General features: G+C 35.9%; 1 protein-coding gene across 1 annotated transcript in view; it reads right to left on the reverse strand.

Annotated features, from left to right (window-relative positions):
- The window catches only part of LOC5569266 (delta(9)-fatty-acid desaturase fat-7), a 74191-nt gene that overhangs the window by 26290 nt on the left and 26017 nt on the right, over positions 1-21884 (reverse strand). The window contains exons 2-4 of the mRNA XM_001658361.2: positions 11550-11963; positions 11216-11481; positions 1780-1850 (exon numbers count right to left, since the gene is read on the reverse strand). Of these exons, the coding sequence (XP_001658411.2) occupies positions 1780-1850; positions 11216-11481; positions 11550-11961 (749 nt within the window). The 5' untranslated portion in view covers positions 11962-11963. The remainder of the gene's footprint in view (positions 1-1779; positions 1851-11215; positions 11482-11549; positions 11964-21884) is intronic.

The following is a 21884-nucleotide window of genomic DNA, read 5'->3' on the forward strand; positions in this document are numbered from 1 at the left end:
ATACTGTACCGACACCCGCCATGGTATGATCTTGATATATAATTTCATGGCATTACGTCCCCAGCGCAGCAGAGCCTGCTTCTCATTTTTCACCACAAACAAAATCAAATCGCGATAATCTTTTTGTTTCTCGATATTTTTGCACATTTTTTCCACAAGTTCTCAAAGAACTCTTCTAGTTTCAGAATAAGCGTCAACTTTGATCGTTAGCCATTTGAATCCAGAGATATGCTTCTAATTACTTAACATTGTATAGCCCACTGTTTCGTCGTTTAACAAAATGGCGGTCAAAGATAGTTTATATAGGAAGTGCCGATCCCCTAAGGAATATCGGTATATTTTCAAAACCAGATGATTGATGCTCAATCTCGACACAAATTTCGAAAATAAGTTATAAAAATAAAAAATAAGTTCCTCAGAACTTGTGATAAAAAATGTGCAAAAATTTTGAGAAAAAATAGGCAATCGCAAAAAGAAAATAAACCTATACTGCCGAACTGAAGTTGCCATTTTCGCATTCGTATATCGTGTGGCAGGTACGATAATACTTTATGCCCAGAGAAGCCTGTGAAATTTTCATTACAAAAATATCCTGGACCAACCGGGAATTGAACTCAGACACCTTAAGCATGGCTTTCCTTTGTAGCCGCGGACTTACTATGCTAAGAAAGGCCCCTTAAACAACGTGACCATTAACAAAATGCTTTTATCGGTTGATGATATATTCAAGTTTTGAAAATTCAGATCTTGAGCTGGCCTTCCTAAGCCGATTGATAAGAGTTTGCGGCTACAAAGCAAAGCCATGCTAAAGGTATCTGGATTCGATTCCCGGTTGGTCCAGGATCTTTTCGTAATGGAATTTTTTGTTGACTTCCCTAGGCGTAAAGTATCATCATACCTGCCACACGAATGCGATAAAGGCAACTTTGGTAAAGAAAGCTCTCAGTCAATAACTGTGGAAATGCTCATAAGAACACTAAGTTGAGAAATAGGCTCTGTCCCAGGGGATGTAATGCCAAATTAATTACCGCTGTATTTTCTGCAGTGTTGATCCGAACGCAACTATTTTCTTCGTCACAGGAAGTATGCTATTTTGTTGATACAGTCACGCCTCATGAATATCTCTCCTAACCCAGATGAACTTGATGCTTGTATAGAAAACAATCAGACAGGCGCAAAATGAAAGTGCCTTCTGACCTTGCCCAAAATTAACCATCAAACATAGGTCATCAAATATGCATTGGAACAGCTCGCCTAGGGCCACGCGAGCATCGAACAAATGGATTGGGCACGGGTAGGTAAGGAACCAGGGGCAGTGGGGCAATAAGTCATCAAACAATCGTTTTCGATTCTCTCTACAGCAGCCACCGTTTACCGGAGCCGACCGCTCGCTGTCGCTCGCTTATTGCTTTCAATGCCAAGTTTACTCAGCAGAGCCGGTGCCTCAAGAGGCGGTACTTGCATGATTGTTATGTTGTCGTTTTTTTATCAACAGTTCATTTCGCCTGCTCTTTACCATTGATGCTCATTTCATTCATAAGTGCGCTTCTCGTTCGTGAGTTAGTCAGCGCCAGCTCTGTGAAGCAGGGAGTGGATGAAGGTATTGAACGCTACTTTAATCAAACGAACGATCATTAACACGTGGAGAGGATTTAAGCTACTCAAGGCTTCCCACCCGTGAGATGCATACGGCCGGTAATGGTGAATGTTTGTAATGTCCGACATTGAACGCGAACTTGAATTTTAAGATTTCATAACAGCCATCTAATGGGTACTTACTCTTTTTGGAACATGATCAGCGGGTCGGCTTCCAGATCGGACATGTCGATCTTCTTGCCGTATTCGATGACCTGTAGAAGAAACAGTGATTCATAGCAATTAGTACAGTTCAAGAAAAAAACAATGTTTAATGATCCTATCTACGAAATAGAAATACTCTTTGGTTATCTACTTTTTAGATCACTACGATGTTACAATAGTGTTTCTGTCTTCTTCTGTCTGCCAGTAATGACCGAAAATGAGACTCTCTGTTGCAGATAGGATCATTTGACATGTTTATACGGCAATTAAAAAAAATATAATGTTCTTAAAGTCATGGTGCTCAACGCTAGAAAAAAAGATATGCTATTTTATAGATTTTTGTAAAATATATAAACTATACAGATAGGGTTGATGTACCAATAGCCGCATAGCTAAGAACAAATATTCGTATACAATCGAAAAATAAAGCCTGCGGAATTATTTTTAGATCATCTGAAAGCTTTTTATCTTGGCTTTGTGGAAAAATTATGAAACATAAGAAAACTCATGTTTTTGTATTTATTATCGCTTGTGCCACTATAGGAACACATGTGCGTATAGTAGCACTATTCCTAATTTCTGTTCCTATAGTAGCACTAGCCTCATGGAATAGGCAAAACACAAATCAAAACCATATTTTTACAAAACTTTTATATTTTTCCATTGAAGTGTGGATCAAAAGCGTTCGATTGAAATAAAAAAGTTCCTAATTTATCAACTATTTTGTTTAATAACAAAATAGTTTCTCTTAGTAGTGTTACTATAGGAACAATAGGTTAACTATAGGTGCAAGGGAGCTAAAATTTTAAGCAAAACTATTTATTTCGATCATTTTTTGAACAAAATCGAGCTGTGTGTCAATGGTACTTAGATAAATAGCTACTGATCTTCATGTCAAAAATTATTTTGCTACGATTACCAGCGAAACGGCCGTAAAAAGCCACTAGTGCGACTATAGGGGACCATCCACTAAGGGAACACCGACCCTAACCGTTTTAAGTTCAAGATCTCAATTTATAAAAAATGACCATTTTTGATGAAAATTGTAAAACTTTTACCTTTTGTGCATATGTTTTCGAAGGCCATTAGAATAGGGTAGGGTCGCTATAGTACCAATTGGCAAGAGTGGGAACAAAAATTGGTTTATCAATAGAATATAATAGCTAAGATTGTTTAAGGTGATTATAAAACGAAGCCAAACTTTAAATTTTCAAGAGCACAAGACTGGAGAATCTGTCAACAGTTCGCGTTGAAAATCAATTAAATTGCTTGCTTGCTGGTGGTGACTAATGGGCAACGCGAAGCGCTGTTTGGTTCTCTAGTCTTGTGCTCTTGAAAATTTGAGGTGTGGCTTCGTTCTATAATCAACTGAAACTATTTGTTTCTGTTGTCCATAGTAAACATTTTTTTTTGGCACATCGTTTTTAATTCTACTATTTCATCAAAGTACTCTATGAACTACTTTTGGAGCTGCGTAATTTGGTGAATAAAATGATTAATTTGATGAGTAAAGGAAATAGTTTTCTTCTTTCGTTTGGAAGTTATTGTTATTCTTGTAAAAGCACACCTTCTGTGAATATGTCTGTTAAGGAGCCTTCCTTAGACGAGTGGTTAGAGTCCGCGGGTACAAAGCAAAGCCATGCTGAAGGTGTCTGGGTTCGAAGGAATGTTAGGGTGTAATGATTGTTGCTTCTAGAGACCGAGAATACCTCTGCATCTCCACAATCACCACAGGAAGGGTGTTTATTAGTGGAGAAGGAAAAGATCTGGGAGTCACCTTTGGTCGGTGATGCGATTCATGGATAAGGTGGAAAAATACAATTTATACTTAAAGCTAGTTTTTAGTTTTGTCTCAAAAAGTTTTTGGTAGAAGATTTAAAATAAACGTCAACATCTATCATGTCAAACCATTCAAAAGAAGTTTTTATTAATGGCGAAAAGAGAAAAATATATGCGTATATTTTAAACTATATGAAACAGGAATAATGCCGACACTTGTAGTGACGAACCATACATAGTTTGTTTGAAAATTACATAAAAGTATTATTAAACATTTATGCCTCAAGAAGAAAAGTCTTTGGTAGAAGTTTTAAAATAAACGTAGACATTCATAATGTCGAATTATTCAAAAAATATTTTAAGTAATGTCAAAAATTTTATATGTGTATTAGAATTGTATAAAACAGGCATAATGCCGACACTACAACCACCATACAAAGTTTGATTGAATATTACAAAAAAGTAACGCTATCATGAAAAAATGTGTTATCATAAGCATGAAACCAGCTCACCAGTTGGTAATCCATCCTTGACTGGACACGAATATCTTTTCGCATTCACACAGCGCGAACAGCAAAACTTCTCGGCGCCCCGAGAACAAACCGTCTTGCTTGGGCTTTCCAAAAACACTGCCCAGCAAAACGCACGAACCGAAAACCAAACTAACGGCGTCCCGAAAACGAAGGGTCTTGTTTGGGCTTTCCAAAACACTGCTCAGCAAAACCTGCAAACCAAAAACCAAACTCCCGGCGTCCCGAAAACGAAGCGTCTTGTTTGGGCTTTCCAAAACACTGCCCAGCAAAACCTGCGAACCGAAAACCAAACTAACGGCGTCCCGCAAACGAAGCGTCTTGTTTGGGCTTTCCAAAAAACACTGCCCAGCAAACGCGCGAACCGAAAACCAAACTCCCGGCGTTCCGAAAACGAAGGGTCTTGTTTGGGCTTTCCAAAACACTGCCCAGCAAAACCTGCGAACCGAAAACCAAACTCCCGGCGTCCCGAAAACGAAGCGTCTTGTTTGGGCTTCTCAAAAAACACTGCCCAGCAAAACGCGCGAACCGAAAACCAAACTCCCGGCGTCCCGAAAACGAAGGGTCTTGTTTGGGCTTTCCAAAACACTGCCCAGCAAAACCTGCGAACCGAAAACCAAACTCCCGGCGTCCCGAAAACGAAGCGTCTTGTTTGGGCTTTCCAAAACACTGCCCAGCAAAACCTGCGAACCGAAAACCAAACTCTTAATAGCTGTGGAAGTGCTCATAAGAACACTAAGCTGAGAAGCAGGCTCTATACCTGTGCGGAATTAATGCCAAGAAGAAGAAAAGCAAACTTGAAAAATATCTTCTGAAGTTATAAAAAATATTATGAGAGAGATTATATTTCGGAATGAAGATCAACAAAAATAAACAACAACAAATTTTAAAATATTTAGACAGTAGGCTATACTTTTACATTAAATCATAATTATTTATAGTATGGCGGAGTTTGTCCTATAATTTCTCAATCATTATGTCATCCTTTTCCGTTAAAAAGTTTGTAGAAATTCAATAAAATCTGAATCATGAGTTGCTTATGAATTCAATATCACGCCCTTGAAATATGCACGAACTTTCGAAATTTGAACTTAATTAATACTGATTTTAATTATGAAAAAATAATATGTATCGCGCAGGAATGATCTAATACACTTATGGTGGTAAACTCCAACAAAATTAGTACGAGATTTAATCTGTTTTTTTAAACAGGATTAAATTTAGTATCCCGTTTAGAAAGCACTAAAGCCGGTATTATCGTTGAAGCTTGCAGCCACTTTTGACATCACGCAAACATACAAGAATGTGTGCTTGTGAGAATGCTTACGTAAAAGAATGCTGTTTTCTCTATTTTTTTTTTTGTTCTGATTCGAGACCTTCTTGAGCTTAAGCGCCCGTGGTTGCTACTCCAGTATCTCCATATAAGCTGCACTTACACAAGGAACCAGCCAGATAACTACTTGGGACTAACAGACACCCTCAGTGTATAAGTGCTGGTGATATTCTATGTTCAGACGATAATGGCGCCTGCCATGTAAGAATGCAGATTAATGTTGGGAGGGGGAGGGATTGATGATGCATAAAACTAGCTACCACGGTAGACCGTATATACCTCTGCGTCTACGCCAGTTCATGCGGGAAGGTGTAGGGTATAATTTTCATGGCAGAGAAGCTTGCTGTTTGGCTAGCAGACTGCCTATGCATGTTAGTAGCCTAATCAAACTTCATTCCGTCGAACGTACAAATTTTATCAACACAGAATCAGAGGTGCTCCTATAACGTACCTGAACCGGAATGAAATGCTTCAAGGTCTTCAACAAGAATGCAGCTACCAATCTAAATCGATGGGTTAGGAGGTATGTCCAACAAAAAAGCCTTTGATGTTGATGCGCGTGCATGTTGAACGTCATGCCAGTGGTATTATTCATTACCATGTTACCAACCTCCTAGGCCGTCGTGAGGGTCACGACGTTGCGCTTGAAAATATAGGTTTCCAAAAGCTTCACTTTGACCAGAAACAGATCAAACTAGCAATGAATTAAGAATAGAATCTATGAAAAGATTATAATTTATGAATCTAGGAATCATTTTTAGGCATACCATTATTACATTTTCTTTAGTTGGTAGGTATATCAAGAAATAGAAAGGAAATCTTTCAAATGCGCATTGTCAAAACTGTTTTTGTGTAATATTTCGAACATTATTTTGGATCTTCCATAAAAATCTGATTTACAGAATCGCGAAGAATTTAAAGAATTTCCACATATCTGGCCCGTTGAATAATCTGCTTATATTAAGAGCATATATATTGAGACTTTCAATACAGTTCATTTTATATTTTAGTTTAGTAATTTATCAGGCTATGTTTTCCAATTCTCCTAAATCATTCAAAATCAAATTGAAAATTTTCATAAATTCATGAACATTTTGCAGCTTTATTTTTTGAAGCTTGATAACGGTTAGAATTGTTCTACACATAATTATAACTTGATATCGGTTTTAAGTACAAAGCGAGAAAAAAACAAAGTTTTTAATTAATAAGAATAATCACTGCACTGCCTAAAAGTTACTGCCAATGCCAAATCATGGCTTAATTTTCAAACACAATTTCACTGAGAGATTGGCTAATATTCTTCCAAAACCCTGGGCATGAATTTTAAAGAACCCTAGGAGAGATTTACGTAGCCCTGCGCAGATTTTTTTTTTTGCAATAATCAAAAAGATTTCTCACCAAATTTTAGCAAACTTGGAATCAATGAAAACATTTACAGGATGCTCACTGAGTCATTACCAGGATCCGGGTCGTATTTTCTAAAATTCTGACACGATGCCAAAATTTCGATTCTTATCGAAGCTGGAGATACTTCTGATATTTTTATACGAGGATCAGTATCCCGACAAAACATTGACATCCTGAACATTTTCAATTTTCTGTCTTACTAGAATGGATCTCTTAAAATTTAAGGAGTACTTTGTATGCTAATTTTGGAAAAATTTTCGCCAACAGAATATTTTTTAACCTTTAATATTTTAGTGCATGAGAACGGTATCAAAATAATTTTAGGTGGGATTGTAACAGAATTTTATACATGCTTCTTTTATTTTAGGTTATTTACAAAATGTTGAGCCAGATTACCTGTGTAAAAATGTTCTACCAGATTACTTGGGATTCCTCCAGAAATTTCACATGTTCACAAGGATTTTTGTTTTCAAAATTTTCCAGAAAAATCTTCAAGAATTTCTTTAGATTCCTTCAGAAATTGTTACAAAGGTTTTCCAGAATATTATTAGGGATTTCTCCAGAAATCCCTGGAAAAATTTGCCAAGAAATTCCTGGAGGAAACTCTGGTGGGATTCCTTATTAAATTCCTTTAGGAAAACCGGATCTAATTGTTTAATAAGTGTTTGGCGTAATTTCTGAAGAAATTTATGAAGCAATTCTTGGTGGAGTTCTTTGAGGAATATATGAAAGAATTTAAAGAGAAAATATCGAAAGAATTCCTAAGAAAATCATATAAGAAGCTCCTGAATTAATACTTTCCGTAATTCTCGGGCTAAGTCCTGAGAGAATTCTTGGAAAAATCGTTAGAGGAATTCTAGGTGTAATTTCTAATGAAATTACTAAGAAAAGCTAAAACAAATCCCTGAAAAATCGTAGGAGTTCTGGTTGAAATTTCTGGAACAATTTCTCAAGAAAACCCTAGACAATTCTTCGAAGAAACTTAAGAAAATTTCTGGTTGATTTCTGAATCTCAGGTAATTCTCAAAGAAAAATCTAATTTAACTCCATGTAGGAAATGCCATGAAGGAGTTTTTGGACACATTTCTGTAAAAACTCCTGAAGGAATTTCTGGAAGATTTCCTTTAAGATATTCCTTGGGGAATTCTTGGAGTAATTGCAAGAGGAATTCCATGAAAAACCTCTGGATTAATCCCTATGGTAATTTCTGGAGAAGTCTCTGCAACATGAAGTTCAGGAAAATTCTCTGTTGGAATTTCTGGAGGAATTCTCATTGAACCTCTAGATTAATACCTGGAGGAATTCCGGAAATAATTTCATGAGAAGTCTACCAATTAATCCCTTTAAAAATTTCTGGAAAAATATGCAAGAATCCTGGAGAAGTCCTTGTTGGAATTTCTGGAGGACTTCATGGAAAAATGTTTGGAGTAATCTCTTGATAAATTTTTGGAGGAATCCCTAGTAGGAATTGCTAGAAAAGTTCTTGGAGGAATCTTTGATAAATTTCCTGGAGGAAATCTTAGAGGAGTTCCTAAAAGAATTCCTTGGATAATTCTTGGAAAACTCTTTGAAGGAATCGTAGTTGCAGTTTCTGAAGGAATCACTGGAAAAAATATTGGAGAAATGCTTGGAAGAATTTTCGTAGGAATCCGTGAAACAACAAATAAAAAAATCTAGTGGAATCTTTAGAAAGATTTCAATTTAGTAGAATTTTTATAGTTCAGTATCGAATTTTCATAGTAGATTTTATTGTAATACACTATCCACTTGAAGAAGCAAATTTCAAGAACCACTTCATATATCGATGCGAAAAATATATCACTATGATTCTATATACAGTCAGTGACATAAGTTAGTAACCAAATGCTGTTTTTTCCATACAAAATGTCCAAGTTTGGGGTTCTGTATCTCAGCTTCTGATAGTCCGAATTGGCTGAAATTTGAATGACGAACTACAAATAATTTGAAGTTTTGCCTGTAAGGGAATTATTACATTGCAGTCATTTTTCATAGAGTTTCAGAGGGTTGTTCAAAGACAAAAGAGGCTTTTTAATTTAATTCGAAAACGGTAAGTCGTGAAAAGCTGGTGTGTCCTGCAAATTTGTGTAACTTCTGAGATTAACAACTTTGTGGAACATACCAACAACACACAACTTAACGTTTTAGAATTAAATTACAAAGTCTCTCGGTTAGTTACTTTTGTCTTTGAACAACCCTCTGAAACTCTATGAAACATGACTGCAATGTAATAATTCCCTTAGAGGTAAAACTTCAAGTTATTTGTGGTTTGTCATCCAAATTTCAACCAATTCAGACTACCAGAAGCTGAGATACAGCACCCCAAACTTGGGCATTTTGTATGGAAAAACAGCATTTGGTTACTAACTTATGTCACTGACTGTATGTAGTGCACAGCCCAATAAATTTTCACTAAAACTCGAGATTTGCTTCCACAAAGTTTTGATGATAATTGTTAGAGTGAGACAAAAGATAGGAAAAATAACACGGTCTCCCGACACCTTAGCTGCAAACTATTGGCAGAAAACAAGGGAAACAGCAGAAATCACTTGAGCATATTATATAAACATGTTTTGATTTGCTTTTTACCTCTGACGTTTATTTTCATCGCTACACTAGTGTGCGTGTGATCAAAATCAAGCACGTAGCCACATTTTGGTTAATCTCGGATTTGATTTAGTACGCCAAATTTCGTATGTATGTTTTCGAAACATATTTTTGTACGCTACAAAACTGATAATATTTATTCATCAAGGTATGATGGTGTCAAGAACACATAAAACCAATATATTTTGAAATTTGGCTCCTTCTATCGGTGTAGGTAAAATTATTAAAAAATCGAAAAAAATCGAGAAATTTGAGGAAAAAGATATTTTTTCATTTACTAAAACAGCAATATCTTGGGGGTCAACGTGGCGTAGTTGGCTGCACGTTCGCTTCGTAAACGGATGGTCATGGGTTTGATTCCCAGCCCCCTCCATAACAACTTTTCGTCAATTCGCTTAAAAAAGCAAGTTCGATACTGGCCGCTTTTCTAGAGCATCTGCTCTAACTGATCCGGATAATTGGCAACCGACAAATGGCAATGAAAATGGCCATCCTTACCCAGTTCTCCTAATGGACTGATTAACTACAGCAGCAAGAAATATATATGAGCTCTTCGTCCCTATCTGTGTGAGGAGGCTACACAGAGGAAACGTAGCAAAAATATAATTAGATTGTATTTCTAACTAGTGGTCCCGGCAAACTTCGTCTTGCCATCAAGTAGGCTGTTGAAAAACGCTTTTGATCGTCCCATATAAAATGACAGTTCCATTCGCGCTTGTTTTTCAACTTTCCCGGTGAATATCCTGGGATTTTTATACACACAAACACGTCGGAACCCTTGACGAACAAAACTGAGAAAGAATCATTCAGATCCGTTGACCCGTTCGTAAGTCATTTCGTGACATACAAACACCATTCCATTTTTTTTCTATATAGATATATTCAGGTACTGTGCGTTAGGCCAGTGATCTAACGGTTCTCAGCTGACGTGATGCCTTACGGCAAATATAGCTTAAGGCTAAATAGCCCGTCATTCATTTTGGCAACAATGATGACTTTTCAGCTTGCATTTCAAAGTGATAAAACTCAGTCCTGATAGTTTATATTGCCTTGAAAAAGTATCACTGTACGCGCTAACATGCATAAAGTATGCTCATACTTTTTCAGCTGTGTCAGTGCAAAACCAACTGATTTTCTTTGATTCGAAATCGTGAGATGAATTAGCAACAATCATCAACGACGCTTACAAACTTCAATGACGGCCTACTTCGCCTTAAACAAATAAAGTTAGAGAATAAAAAAAAACAACAATATCTATTGCCCCTGACAATATTTTTCGATCTCTTTTCATGGAAATATTTGTTATGAATAGTGAAATTAGATATGAGTTTCAGGTTTTGGAATTAAAAATTAGTGGATATATTCATTATTTTTTTTTACTAAAACAGATCCAAAAAATCAATTTTCATAACTTTGAAAAGCTCGAAAAAAAAACTTTGAACATTGAGAACCGCACAAAAGTCTTACATAGCTCATAGAAAAATAAAAATATATTAGAAAAATAGTCTCTTATAATTAGACTCTGAAAAACATCTGCGAAAAACGTTAAAACGTATCCATTTTCATCTAAAAAGACCATATATTAATCGTTAGGAATGTTTATATGTTCTACAAAAATGCTATGAAATAGCATATCTTTTATATTAGAGTTGAGCACCATTACTTTTCGAACATTGTTTTTTTTTGGACACCCTGTTTATACTGAACATATAGTTCTCCTCCCTTGAAACGAATTACTCACCTTTGGATGTTTGCGGGATAGCAACCAACCGACATGGGAGAAGAAAAATCCACGGTTGGCGTTGTGTGGATCCGCATCGGTATCCGAGTACTTATGGTGTTGTCGGTGATCTCGCACCCAGACGTATAGGCAGTTCTGTCCGGCAAGGGTATGCAACCACAGCAGTAGAACCCTGAGCCAAAGTGACGCTTTGAAGGCACGGTGGGCCCATAACCGATGGGCACCCATTGTAACTCCCTGACCAGACATGTACATCAACCAACCAGCTGTAACCCAAACAGTCATTACAATTGTGGATACCTACAAATCTTCAAACCGAATCAACAACACTTACTGTAGAGCGTCGTCCGCCAGTCACAATACCGCCAGAAAGCTAGATGAAGCCCAATCCAGCCGCAGATGTGCAACAACGCAAACCCTATCACATTCTTCCAGACGATCTCCCGCTTGAAGTTGAAATCGGTTCCGATTTCCGATGGCAGGATCGGCGTGTGGGAACCGATATCCTTCAACTTTTTGTCGATTTCGGTTTCATGTGACAAACTACTGCAGCTGGAGAGGGCTTTCTGGAACTTTTTTGGATCAAGCGTGGAATCCTGGGCGGAGAGTTCTTCGCTGAGTTCTGTCAGGCTGGGAAGTTGACTACATGTGGAGGTGGGGCTTTGTTTGGAGTTGGACATGGCGACGTCGATCAGTTCGGCCGTCTTTCCGCAAGGTATCGACTTGGTTTGGGAGTCGGCTCCCATTTCTGTGGAAAGAAGTGTTTGAAGAATGTGGTTTAAATATGGTATGAATTTTTATGTGTTAAGTTGTATTTTATAAAAAAAATCTCAGTGACCACTTTCAAGTAGAAAATGCACTCAAACATGTAGTGCAATTTAACGAATTATTGGCATTGTGGCGACGGACCCCTCGTTGCGGTGATGCGTGAGTGACGCTTTGCTTTAGAGCGTAGATGGTAGTAGCTGTCAATGACTATCATCAGTCAAACATCAGCCACAAGTGATCGAGATTGAAGTTTCCTCAAAAGTAACTAAAATTAGCTCCTAAAAGTAACTATTATTGAACTATTGAACATTACTTGAATTAGAACTATTCGTGCATATCCTATTATACAAAAGTTAGTTTATAGCTTAAAATCTAGCCTAATACTGTGAATTAATGTAATCTTTACCTATATCTAGCCTACACCTACATTGTGAAAATTGTCGACTCACCACAATCGTTACACTATCGGTTCACCAAAATTGTGAGTAAACTATTTGAAATTTGATCCTTGAAATAAATAGTAAATTGTTTCAGCTTAAAGCTAACAGCATCAAAAACTGCGTTTGCTCCTTGAGAGTTGGGAAACCCATTCGCGTACGACCGAACAGGCATTATATCAACCGTGAATCAACATTTTGGCCCAATATTCGTTGCCCAGGTTGTATCTTTTCTTGGAAATTTCATCATTACACTGACGTTTTTTTTTAAACCATCTCTAAAATGTCATCTAAATTGAGAACTTTAAATCAAACCCAATATGTTTGTATACTATGAAACTCGTATCATTAATTTTGCGCATTCACCAAGTCAAAACGCAGATAAACATGATATTATACTGATGTTAATTTAGAAGTTTTTACTCCCCTATGCTTAAAAGGTGTCAATTATAATGTAAACCATTCTGCCAAAATTTGAAGTGAATTAGAAAACAAACAAAAAAAAAAATTGTGCGCACACTATTTGAAGTTTATATGGAAATTACTATGAAAAAGGCAAACCTCCAATGTTCAGCTATCTAAAAGCTAGTAATAATAATCTATGGAAAAGAGAAAAACATTTTCTCGTATCAAATCCTCCCAGCTACAACTTTGCCGAAGATCGCATTTTGATGGAACGTAAGGATAGTTTGTTTTTTATGCTGTAGAACAAAGTAACCTGGATTACTTTAATCTATTCTTCCCATTTGCCAGCCGAACAGTTGGTGAAGCATGCCACATGCAAACCCATTTTATGATGATGAATAACAATTTAACGTGACGTCCAATCAAAATGTAGTCTTCGTCAAAGTTGTATCTGGAAGGATTTCACATATGAAGAGTTTGTTAATTTTTCCATAAAATATTATGACGAATAGATAGAGGGCTGAACACAAAAGGTTGGTGTTTTCCATAGTAATCTCCATACAAACTTCAAATGGTGTGTGCACAGTCAATTTTCTTCCGAATCACTTCAAGCTTTGGGTGGATGGTATTTACCATATTAAAAATCATTTAAGCATAGGGTAGCCAACATTTAATAATTCGCGTCACTTTACATGATATTTTAGAACTATTTTTTTAATTGAATGAAACTTAGTGCATGCAAACATGTAATACTAAGTTCAATCTTCAGCTACACTGATTATGCAAGACATCTCAATACTCTCATGGAGCGGGTCGCAAGAAAGTCGTTGAGCTCAATATAGGATTGCAAAAATGTGTTTAACCTTCGGGCTGTCGCGCTGTTGTACTTTGTACAACAGTTGTGATTTATATGCTATCATTTTGCAACAAAGATATCTATCGACATCAAACCAAAATGTATTCCTCAAGAATCTTCTTAAGAACAATACTCGACAGCTTTTATTTATAATATGGCCCTTTATAATGCGGTAAAATCAACAAATATACATGGAAGTCGCATAATAATCGCATAATCGCGGTTCGAGAAAACCACAGTTTGAAATCGGTATATCTCAAAATCCAGATAATTTAGAAACTTGGAGTCTTCTGTGAAGTTGTTCTGGAGGTGAAACGCTATCTGAAGGTACCTCATTTAATTCGGAGTTTGACCGCTAGGTGGCACTAGTAGACATGGAAGTTTTACTTTTGTTTTGCAGATATTTCAAGATCCTGACCATTTATAAGGATGGCGTCTTCGGCAAAGTTGTTCAGTAAGTTTCAGCAGTCTTCTCCAGTGTCAGTTACTCGTATCCACACAGATCTCAGCATTCTGACCACTTTTTCGGCAAAGGTGGTCGGTGACTCAAGGACTATCATTATTCGAGCAAGTTGATTCAAAATTGTGCTACTAGGCAGCGCTAGTGAGCATGAAACTTTTGTTTTTCAGATATCTCAGAAGCCTGGCCATTTAGAAAGATAGCGTCTTCGGCAAAGTAGTTCAGTAGGTCAAGGGCTATCATTATTTGTGCAAAGAAATAATATATTTTGCCACCAGGTGGCTAGTGAGCATGACATTTTTGTTTAGCGGATACTGCAGGATTTTGACTTTTTAGACAGGCATCTTCAGCAGAGTTGTTAAGAAGCTCAGAGACTATCATTATTTCATCAAATCTCGAACTTCAAGGATTAAAAAAAGAAAGCATTTGAGCCACTAAACAATTCTGCCGAAGAACCCATCTTGATCAGGCTCCTGAGGTATTTGCAAAATAAATGTTTGATGCTCACTAGCGCCGCCTGGTGGCAACATTTCCAATCAACTAGCTCGAATAATGATAGTCCTTGAGTTACCGAACAACTTTGCCGAAGACGCCATCTTCCTAAGTGGTCAGTATGCTGAGATCTGTGTGGATACGAGTAACTGACATTGAAAAAGACTGCAAGTAGTAGTTGAAATACGCGTATCTGTCAAAGATAAGCATTTTGGAGTGGAATTAAAAGGTACATGGTACTCCATCTACTTTTAAGTTCCTCAATTGAGATTCTGCTTCGAGGATTCGAACATTTATAAGAGTATTTTTTGATGGTTTAAAAAAAGTATTGTATTTTCCTGTATAGAAGAAATGAAGAATTTTGTATGGAGACAGCAAGCATGTTGCGATGTGTATTAATATGTAGCTTGGATAAACTTTCGAACAAACAACGAAAGAGGTTGATTTTATTGTTGCCAGAATATTATAATCTTGTTTAATCATTCATACTTAGGGTTTCGTTCTACTTCGTCGTAAGAGCTACTGTTCGTCGTATCAAACTTAAAATGTTCCACTACGGCAGATATTCCAACTTACCTGCAACATAGATTCATTTTCCAAATGTAATTTTGTGAAAGCTTTCATGATTCGTCCACCTGTACACCAAAAATGCAATGAAACTACTGTATTTCGATAAATAACTTCAGTTCAATTATCCACTTTACACTTTTTCACCGAAATCGCATAGACGAACACGATTTGAGAGAAATGCTTAGCGATCGACATCAGTCACACCACTTTCCAACACAAGTTTCTTTCCGCCCCCGTGGGTGACTTACTTCGCCGGGCACTTATTTTCACTATGGAAATCCTTCGTACTTCTTCACTGAAGGATTTCATTCCAATCACACGCCGTAAAACTTTAATAAATCGCCAAATTTTACGAAATTTCCTCAACCGCCGCGTATAATTGAGAATGTAAACAAAGTTCAATCCGTCGTACTGAGAAAGAAAAGCTTGTGTGCATCAATGTGTGCACGACGCTCGACGTAAAAATATGATTCCTTTGATTGTGTTGTTTTCGATGTACTGTGAGCAAATGCCATAATTGTACGGTCAAAAGCAATTGTGTTCATATGTTTGGGCTGAATTTTGATGACGAACAATTCATTTTAAAGGAAATTAGTATATTCCATCATGCTGAAGGAATGGAGGGAGATGCCCGTAGATCTATATATTCTAGTAAAACATTTTATTATAGCGTTGATATGTTGTGTTTTAACCACTCAATACACACAGTGAGCCGTAAGTTGTGAAACGTTTCTGGAAACTGATTGCGACGGAGTTGAAAACGATACGACGGATTGAGAATACGATAAGATGCATTTTCTTTGCATTATTTCCAAAAACAGATCAAGATTTATCAACATGTTATTGTACAATGCTAAAGCCGTTTTAAGAAAGAATTGTTTGGCATCGGTTTGTATCAGCATCATTCACTGCAATACTGGGAAAATTGCAGTTCTCACTGATCAATGCTTAATACGATGGATACTAGCACATCACCCTATTCAAAAAGAGAACTGTAGAGTGATTCCAAGCAACAGCACCAAAATTTGGTAAATTTTTTAATTCATTTTTTTCTATTGAGCTGAAACTTTGCACAGTTTTCCAGTTCCATCTAAATCGTCATTTTCCGATATCAAATTTTCAAGTTGAGTCACGACTAACTTTTCAAAATGGTGTATGTGAAAATGGTTCAAAAATATTCAAAAAGCTGCACAGCAAAAACGGTTCGTTCGATTGTTAGACAACTAAAGAAACAAAGTTAGACAACTAAAAAAAGATTCAAAAAAAAAATACACACAGTAAAAAATTATTTTTTTTGCATTAAAAAACATAATTTTTGACACAAAAACTCAAATATCTCAAAACCCTATCGGAATACCAACGTAATTTTTTGAGGGAAAACGGACCATTATATTAGCTATCTACCATAAAAATTTGGTGATGGTAAACCAATAAACAAAAAAAGTTATGACATTTCAAACATGTCACAATTTTCACATTTAGTAGAAAAAAAAATTTTTTTTCGGTGTAAATTATTACGGGAACCGCAGTTTGTTGCTTATTTTATTGTTAAGGGCCTTGCGTGAATTAAACAAGTCGTTTTCATGTATTCATTAGTATTATGTATATTATATGTATAAATATTATGTATATGTATAAATATTATATGTATATGTATATATGTATAAATTAAAATGAATTAACAGATTACACGAAAATAATTTTTTTTTTACCAGAATATTTTTTTTTAGAGTATGATCGATGAGTTTCTAAATGTTATATATAAACTTTAAAAGTTTTGGATTTGGGTATGCGTTATGAGATCATGAAAACATTTTATTAATACTTATTTATTTATTTATTGTTATTCAATTTTTTTACAATATCGAACACTTTTGCATCATTATCAGTACAGTTCAAGTATAGTTTTGCTTTAATTTTATTTTCTGACAATGGAATGAAACAGTGAAATTTTTGGGTTCCTTGGATCGTTTTCCGTTATTATATTGCTCGCTGAGCTCTGATGCCGTTAATTCGTACTCTTCAGTAGTAGTAAAACAAAATGATAATTTTGTTAAATCTTCTTCTTTTCTGCGATTCGCCCAATCAAATAGTTCTTTTGCAGTTTTAATTGGATGCTCACGTTCTTTGGCTAAACTTGCTCTTGTGGCCATGCGCTTTATGGTTCCTCCAATAGCATCACAAGGACCTTTGCCATGTGACGTAGCAAAGAAATGCCATTCTGCATCAATTCCGTACTTTGATTTAAATTGACATAGGCTCGAAAAATTCTTACGGTTTTTGTACTGCGATGCTGCTCCATCAGACATGAAATATATCTTTCTGATTTCTTTATCCTTATCAACGCGTAAAAAGTTAATCATTTTGGCAATGAACAAATTTACAGATACTGAGTCGTGTCTTAAATCTTCGGAAATTATAATAAAACTAAAATGTTCAATTTGCGTATTTCCATTGAAATAAATAACGAATGGATGAATTGTAGCTTGTTGTACGTTCCAGTGATGGGACTGCACTTCATCTTGCAATACAAAGCTATAGTTTTCAGAAAAATCACAAATGACTAAAAATTCACCATCTTGTAATGTATTTTTCGTATTTTTTAAAAAGAGGGATTGCTCTGTTTTAATAAAGTCGTGAGGAATTAAACTTTCTAATTTCAAGCTAAAAAATGACACAAACTCATCTACAGGTTTTACAATAGTTTCTAGGTCACACCTATCCGTGGTCACCCATTGCTCAAATGATAACTGATCAATATAATTTTCTTCAAACTCAGCGAATAAAGTATTTTCCAATGATGAAGAATCTGGACAATCCGAACAAGATCGTAGATAGCAATTTGATGTTGTATTTTCACACAAAAGACTACCAGTTAACATTTTAATATCCTTTGATAAATTGATTCTTTTCAAACTATGTAAGATTAGGTTAATATTTTCGTGTGTTGTGCACACAAACATTATGTGTTCCTGAATTGGATAGAAGCTTGCATTGCCTTGGACGAAGGCTTGCAAATGAGGAAAAACCTACCTTAATATTTTCGTTAATTTCCTTGAAGCGTGTATACGCTTCTTTCAAAGTAGTCATCATTAATCGTTTTTGGATTGCTTGACGCTTTCCATCTTTTTTACAGATACATAATCTTTTTGGCCAGGCATAGCTCTACTTACTTCATCGTCTTCAAAATATTGAATTATTTTTTCTTTTGTCTCATCTGTTAATGAAGTACTCGACCTAGCATTTTTGGTTGCAAGACAGTTATTTTTGAATTGTTTTGCCTCTTTTGCTGTATTTCTATTGGTTTTGAACTCATCAATGGCGTCTTGAATAGACAACGAGCTTGGCAGCATCGACAAAATCAATAATTTTTCTTTCCTTGTCGTGGCTAGATTCGAGAACCTTTCCTTCATATTCATAATTACCTCATCGTAGTCTGTATTTTCCACATCCTCAGGTCCTAATTTGAAGAGGTTTCTTCGTACAGCTTCGTTGATTTCACGGTATTTTTTCTCGGGATAATTGACGTAACCCATCTTCGTCCATTTAATCGGAGTCACTTTTATTCCAGCTATCCCTTCGTTGAAGCGTTCGATGTTGACCTTCTGGATGCACTCATCTTCTGATTGATTTGTTGAAACAGATGTCGCTGATGGTACCGTGGCAAGACTATCTGCACTTGGTACTTCTGGTAACTCCTCAGTTGTTGTCGGTGCATCTAGTAATTCCTCAGTTGTTGTTGTTTTCGAACTTCCTGCAACCTGATCCACCGATGATGTACAGATTGCCCGTTTGTCAACGTTTAAACGGCAGGACGTACAAATGCGTAAATTTGTATTCAATGTAGACATTGGAGCATAACCAGCCACTTTCAGTTTATCTATGGTGCTTTCGGTGAGATTTCGTAGCTCTTTCGAACACTTTTTTTCTGCAAACGGCCTGCAACAGTTGAGAAAGCGACTACTCATGTTGCTCGTTAGATTTTAATAAACAAAATCACTTTTAAGTTTTTACTGACTAGTTTGGTGACGTTTGCTTGACTGAAGAAAAATTTTACAATTAAATCTTTTATAACCATAGTGGTAGTATATTTTTAGCTTTTTCGTGAGTATGTTCATGGTATGTACCTATCATGTTTTTGATGTTGTTGAAGTTACTCGCTTTCTCCCAAATATGATTAACAAAGTCTATTCTCTACCAAGGCGGGTCTATACCCAGATGTAATCAGATATTAACTTTGTGGAGAAAACCAGCGCCGAGAAAACCGACCTGCTTTACGTATACTAGATCACCTGGGTATAGACCCGCCTTGTTCTCTACGAGGTAAACTTTTTGCAGGTAAACTAGTCGTATACCTGTATAGAAAACTGTCATGTCTACCTATCTCAAGTCGTATTAATAATTCCTTACGATTTTGGTACCATTTACATGTTCGTACCTACTGGTTTTCTGGGCTATAAATACTGGCTCCCGTAGGCGCAGAAGAGGAGACTTCCCGAACTGTGGACTGATTAACATATTATTTTATTCTTTATTTACAGGATATAAAAGTGGCTACGAGGATCATGGAAACGTGCGTTGGCGATTATCGTTTTTCTTTGAGCTGGCGAGTTTGCCAATTTTATTTATTTGAGTATGGTGAAATTACCGATTTTATCTATTTAAGTATGGTGAAATTACCAATTTGAGTTGAACTAAATTGTTCTTTAGAGCTGACGAAATTGTCGTATATTGTGAACATAGTTGTTCTTTTGAGAAGCGATTGCTATATTGAGATGAACGAAATTGTTCTTTAGTGTTGACGAAGTTGTTAAATGTAATGTTGAGCAGTGTGAATCCAATGATTTGAATGTTTTGTCGTTGTCATGAAATACTTTGAAGATACAATTGTGGAATTTTTGGGTATATTTTCGATTGTTCGTTGTATGAGTTGCTGTAACGTGAAGGTGGCTTTTTTAAAAGTTATTAGAAAGTTTCTAAAGGGGAAAGGACTGTCATGTCTACCTATCTCAAGTCGTATTAATAATTCCTTACGATTTTGGTACCATTTACATGTTCGTACCTACTGGTTTTCTGGGCTATAAATACTGGCTCCCGTAGGCGCAGAAGAGGAGACTTCCCGAACTGTGGACTGATTAACATATTATTTTATTCTTTATTTACAGGATATAAAAAAAAACTTTTTTGTAGCTTTTGTCTTCAATATTAGATTTCTTATAGGTTTCTTTTATCAAAAGGTTTCAACACTATTGAGAGAATTTTTCTTCAGTTACGTACAATAACAATATGACACTATCAAGACTTTAGATCACAACACTGGATCGCGTCTAACTTTCTAATAGATGCTATAATAGTTATGAATAATTAAATAAAATATCATGAAAACAACTTGTTAACCTCATGTGGTACCCTTAACAAAAAATTTAGCAACAAACTGCGGTCCTAAAAAAAATTAACAATGAAAAAAACAAATTTTTCACCAAGTGTCAAATTTGTGAAATATTTGAAATGTCATAACTTTTTTGTTTATTGGCTTACCATCACCAAATTTTTATGGTAGATAGCTAATATAATGGACCGTTTTCCCTCAAAAAATTACGTTGGTATTCCGATAGGGTTTTGAGATATTCGAGTTTTTGTGACAAAAATGATGTTTTTTAATGCAAAAAAAATTTTTTTTTACTGTGTGTATTTTTTTTTTGGAATCTTTATTTAGTTGTCTAACTTTGTTTCTTTAGTTGTCTAAAAATCGAACGAACCGTTTTTGCTGTGCAGCTTTTTGAATATTTTTGAACTATTTTCACATACACCCTTTTGAAAAGTTAGTCGTGACTCAACTTGAAGATTTGATATCGGAAAATGACGATTTAGATGGAACTGAAAAACTGTGCAAAGTTTCAGATATTTTTGAAATGGTCGATCGAAATCGACTTGCATGCCTCCGTGGAATCCCTCTGTACGCTATTTTCTATGAGGAACAAAACATTCTTTGGCACTCAAAGATTTTTCTTTCCTAGTGATCCTTTTTAAAAGAGACACGTGTAAGCTAACATTTCTGTCAAAGTGTGAGCCAAACGAACGCGTTATGTTTTTTTTTTTACTTTTCTCGAGGAGTAATGTAATCCGCTTGAAATTATTTTGGAGAAAGTTGTTTTCCATATAGCAAAAAATATGAAATATTTTCCGTTCTAAATTTTTGTCAATGCGATATTTAGTTGTTGTTTTTTTCAGCTGTTTATAAGTTTAGAAATGTTGCTCAAAGATTTATAACAAAATAAAATCCACTTTTGAGCAATGAGGAATTCATCTCCGTGTTACAATATTATTCTCGACGCCGAGTAAACTTATGGCGTTTTCGGTTTTCAATCTGGGGTCAGAGCTGACCCGACTCGTGATAAACCAACGAAAACGGATCCAAGTTCGAGTCAAACTGACTGTGTCATTCCTACATACGAACTGTCATCCACAAAATTTCATGACATTTTACTTCTTTGAATGCAAAAAATACAAAAGAACGTCGCAATAACAATCTAATGAATAATGCTGAATGCTTTCGTAAACATCCCAGACTACTAGTGTATTTCTATAATCGTTAATTTTGATCATTACAAAAATTTAAACAATCCGTTTTTGTCAGTTGGACCCCGCTCAGCTTGGATCGCAAAAAATCGACAGAGCGAA

This window comes from Aedes aegypti, chromosome 1 (assembly GCF_002204515.2).
Source record: "Aedes aegypti strain LVP_AGWG chromosome 1, AaegL5.0 Primary Assembly, whole genome shotgun sequence".
In the NCBI taxonomy this organism is placed as follows: Eukaryota; Metazoa; Arthropoda; class Insecta; order Diptera; family Culicidae; genus Aedes; species Aedes aegypti.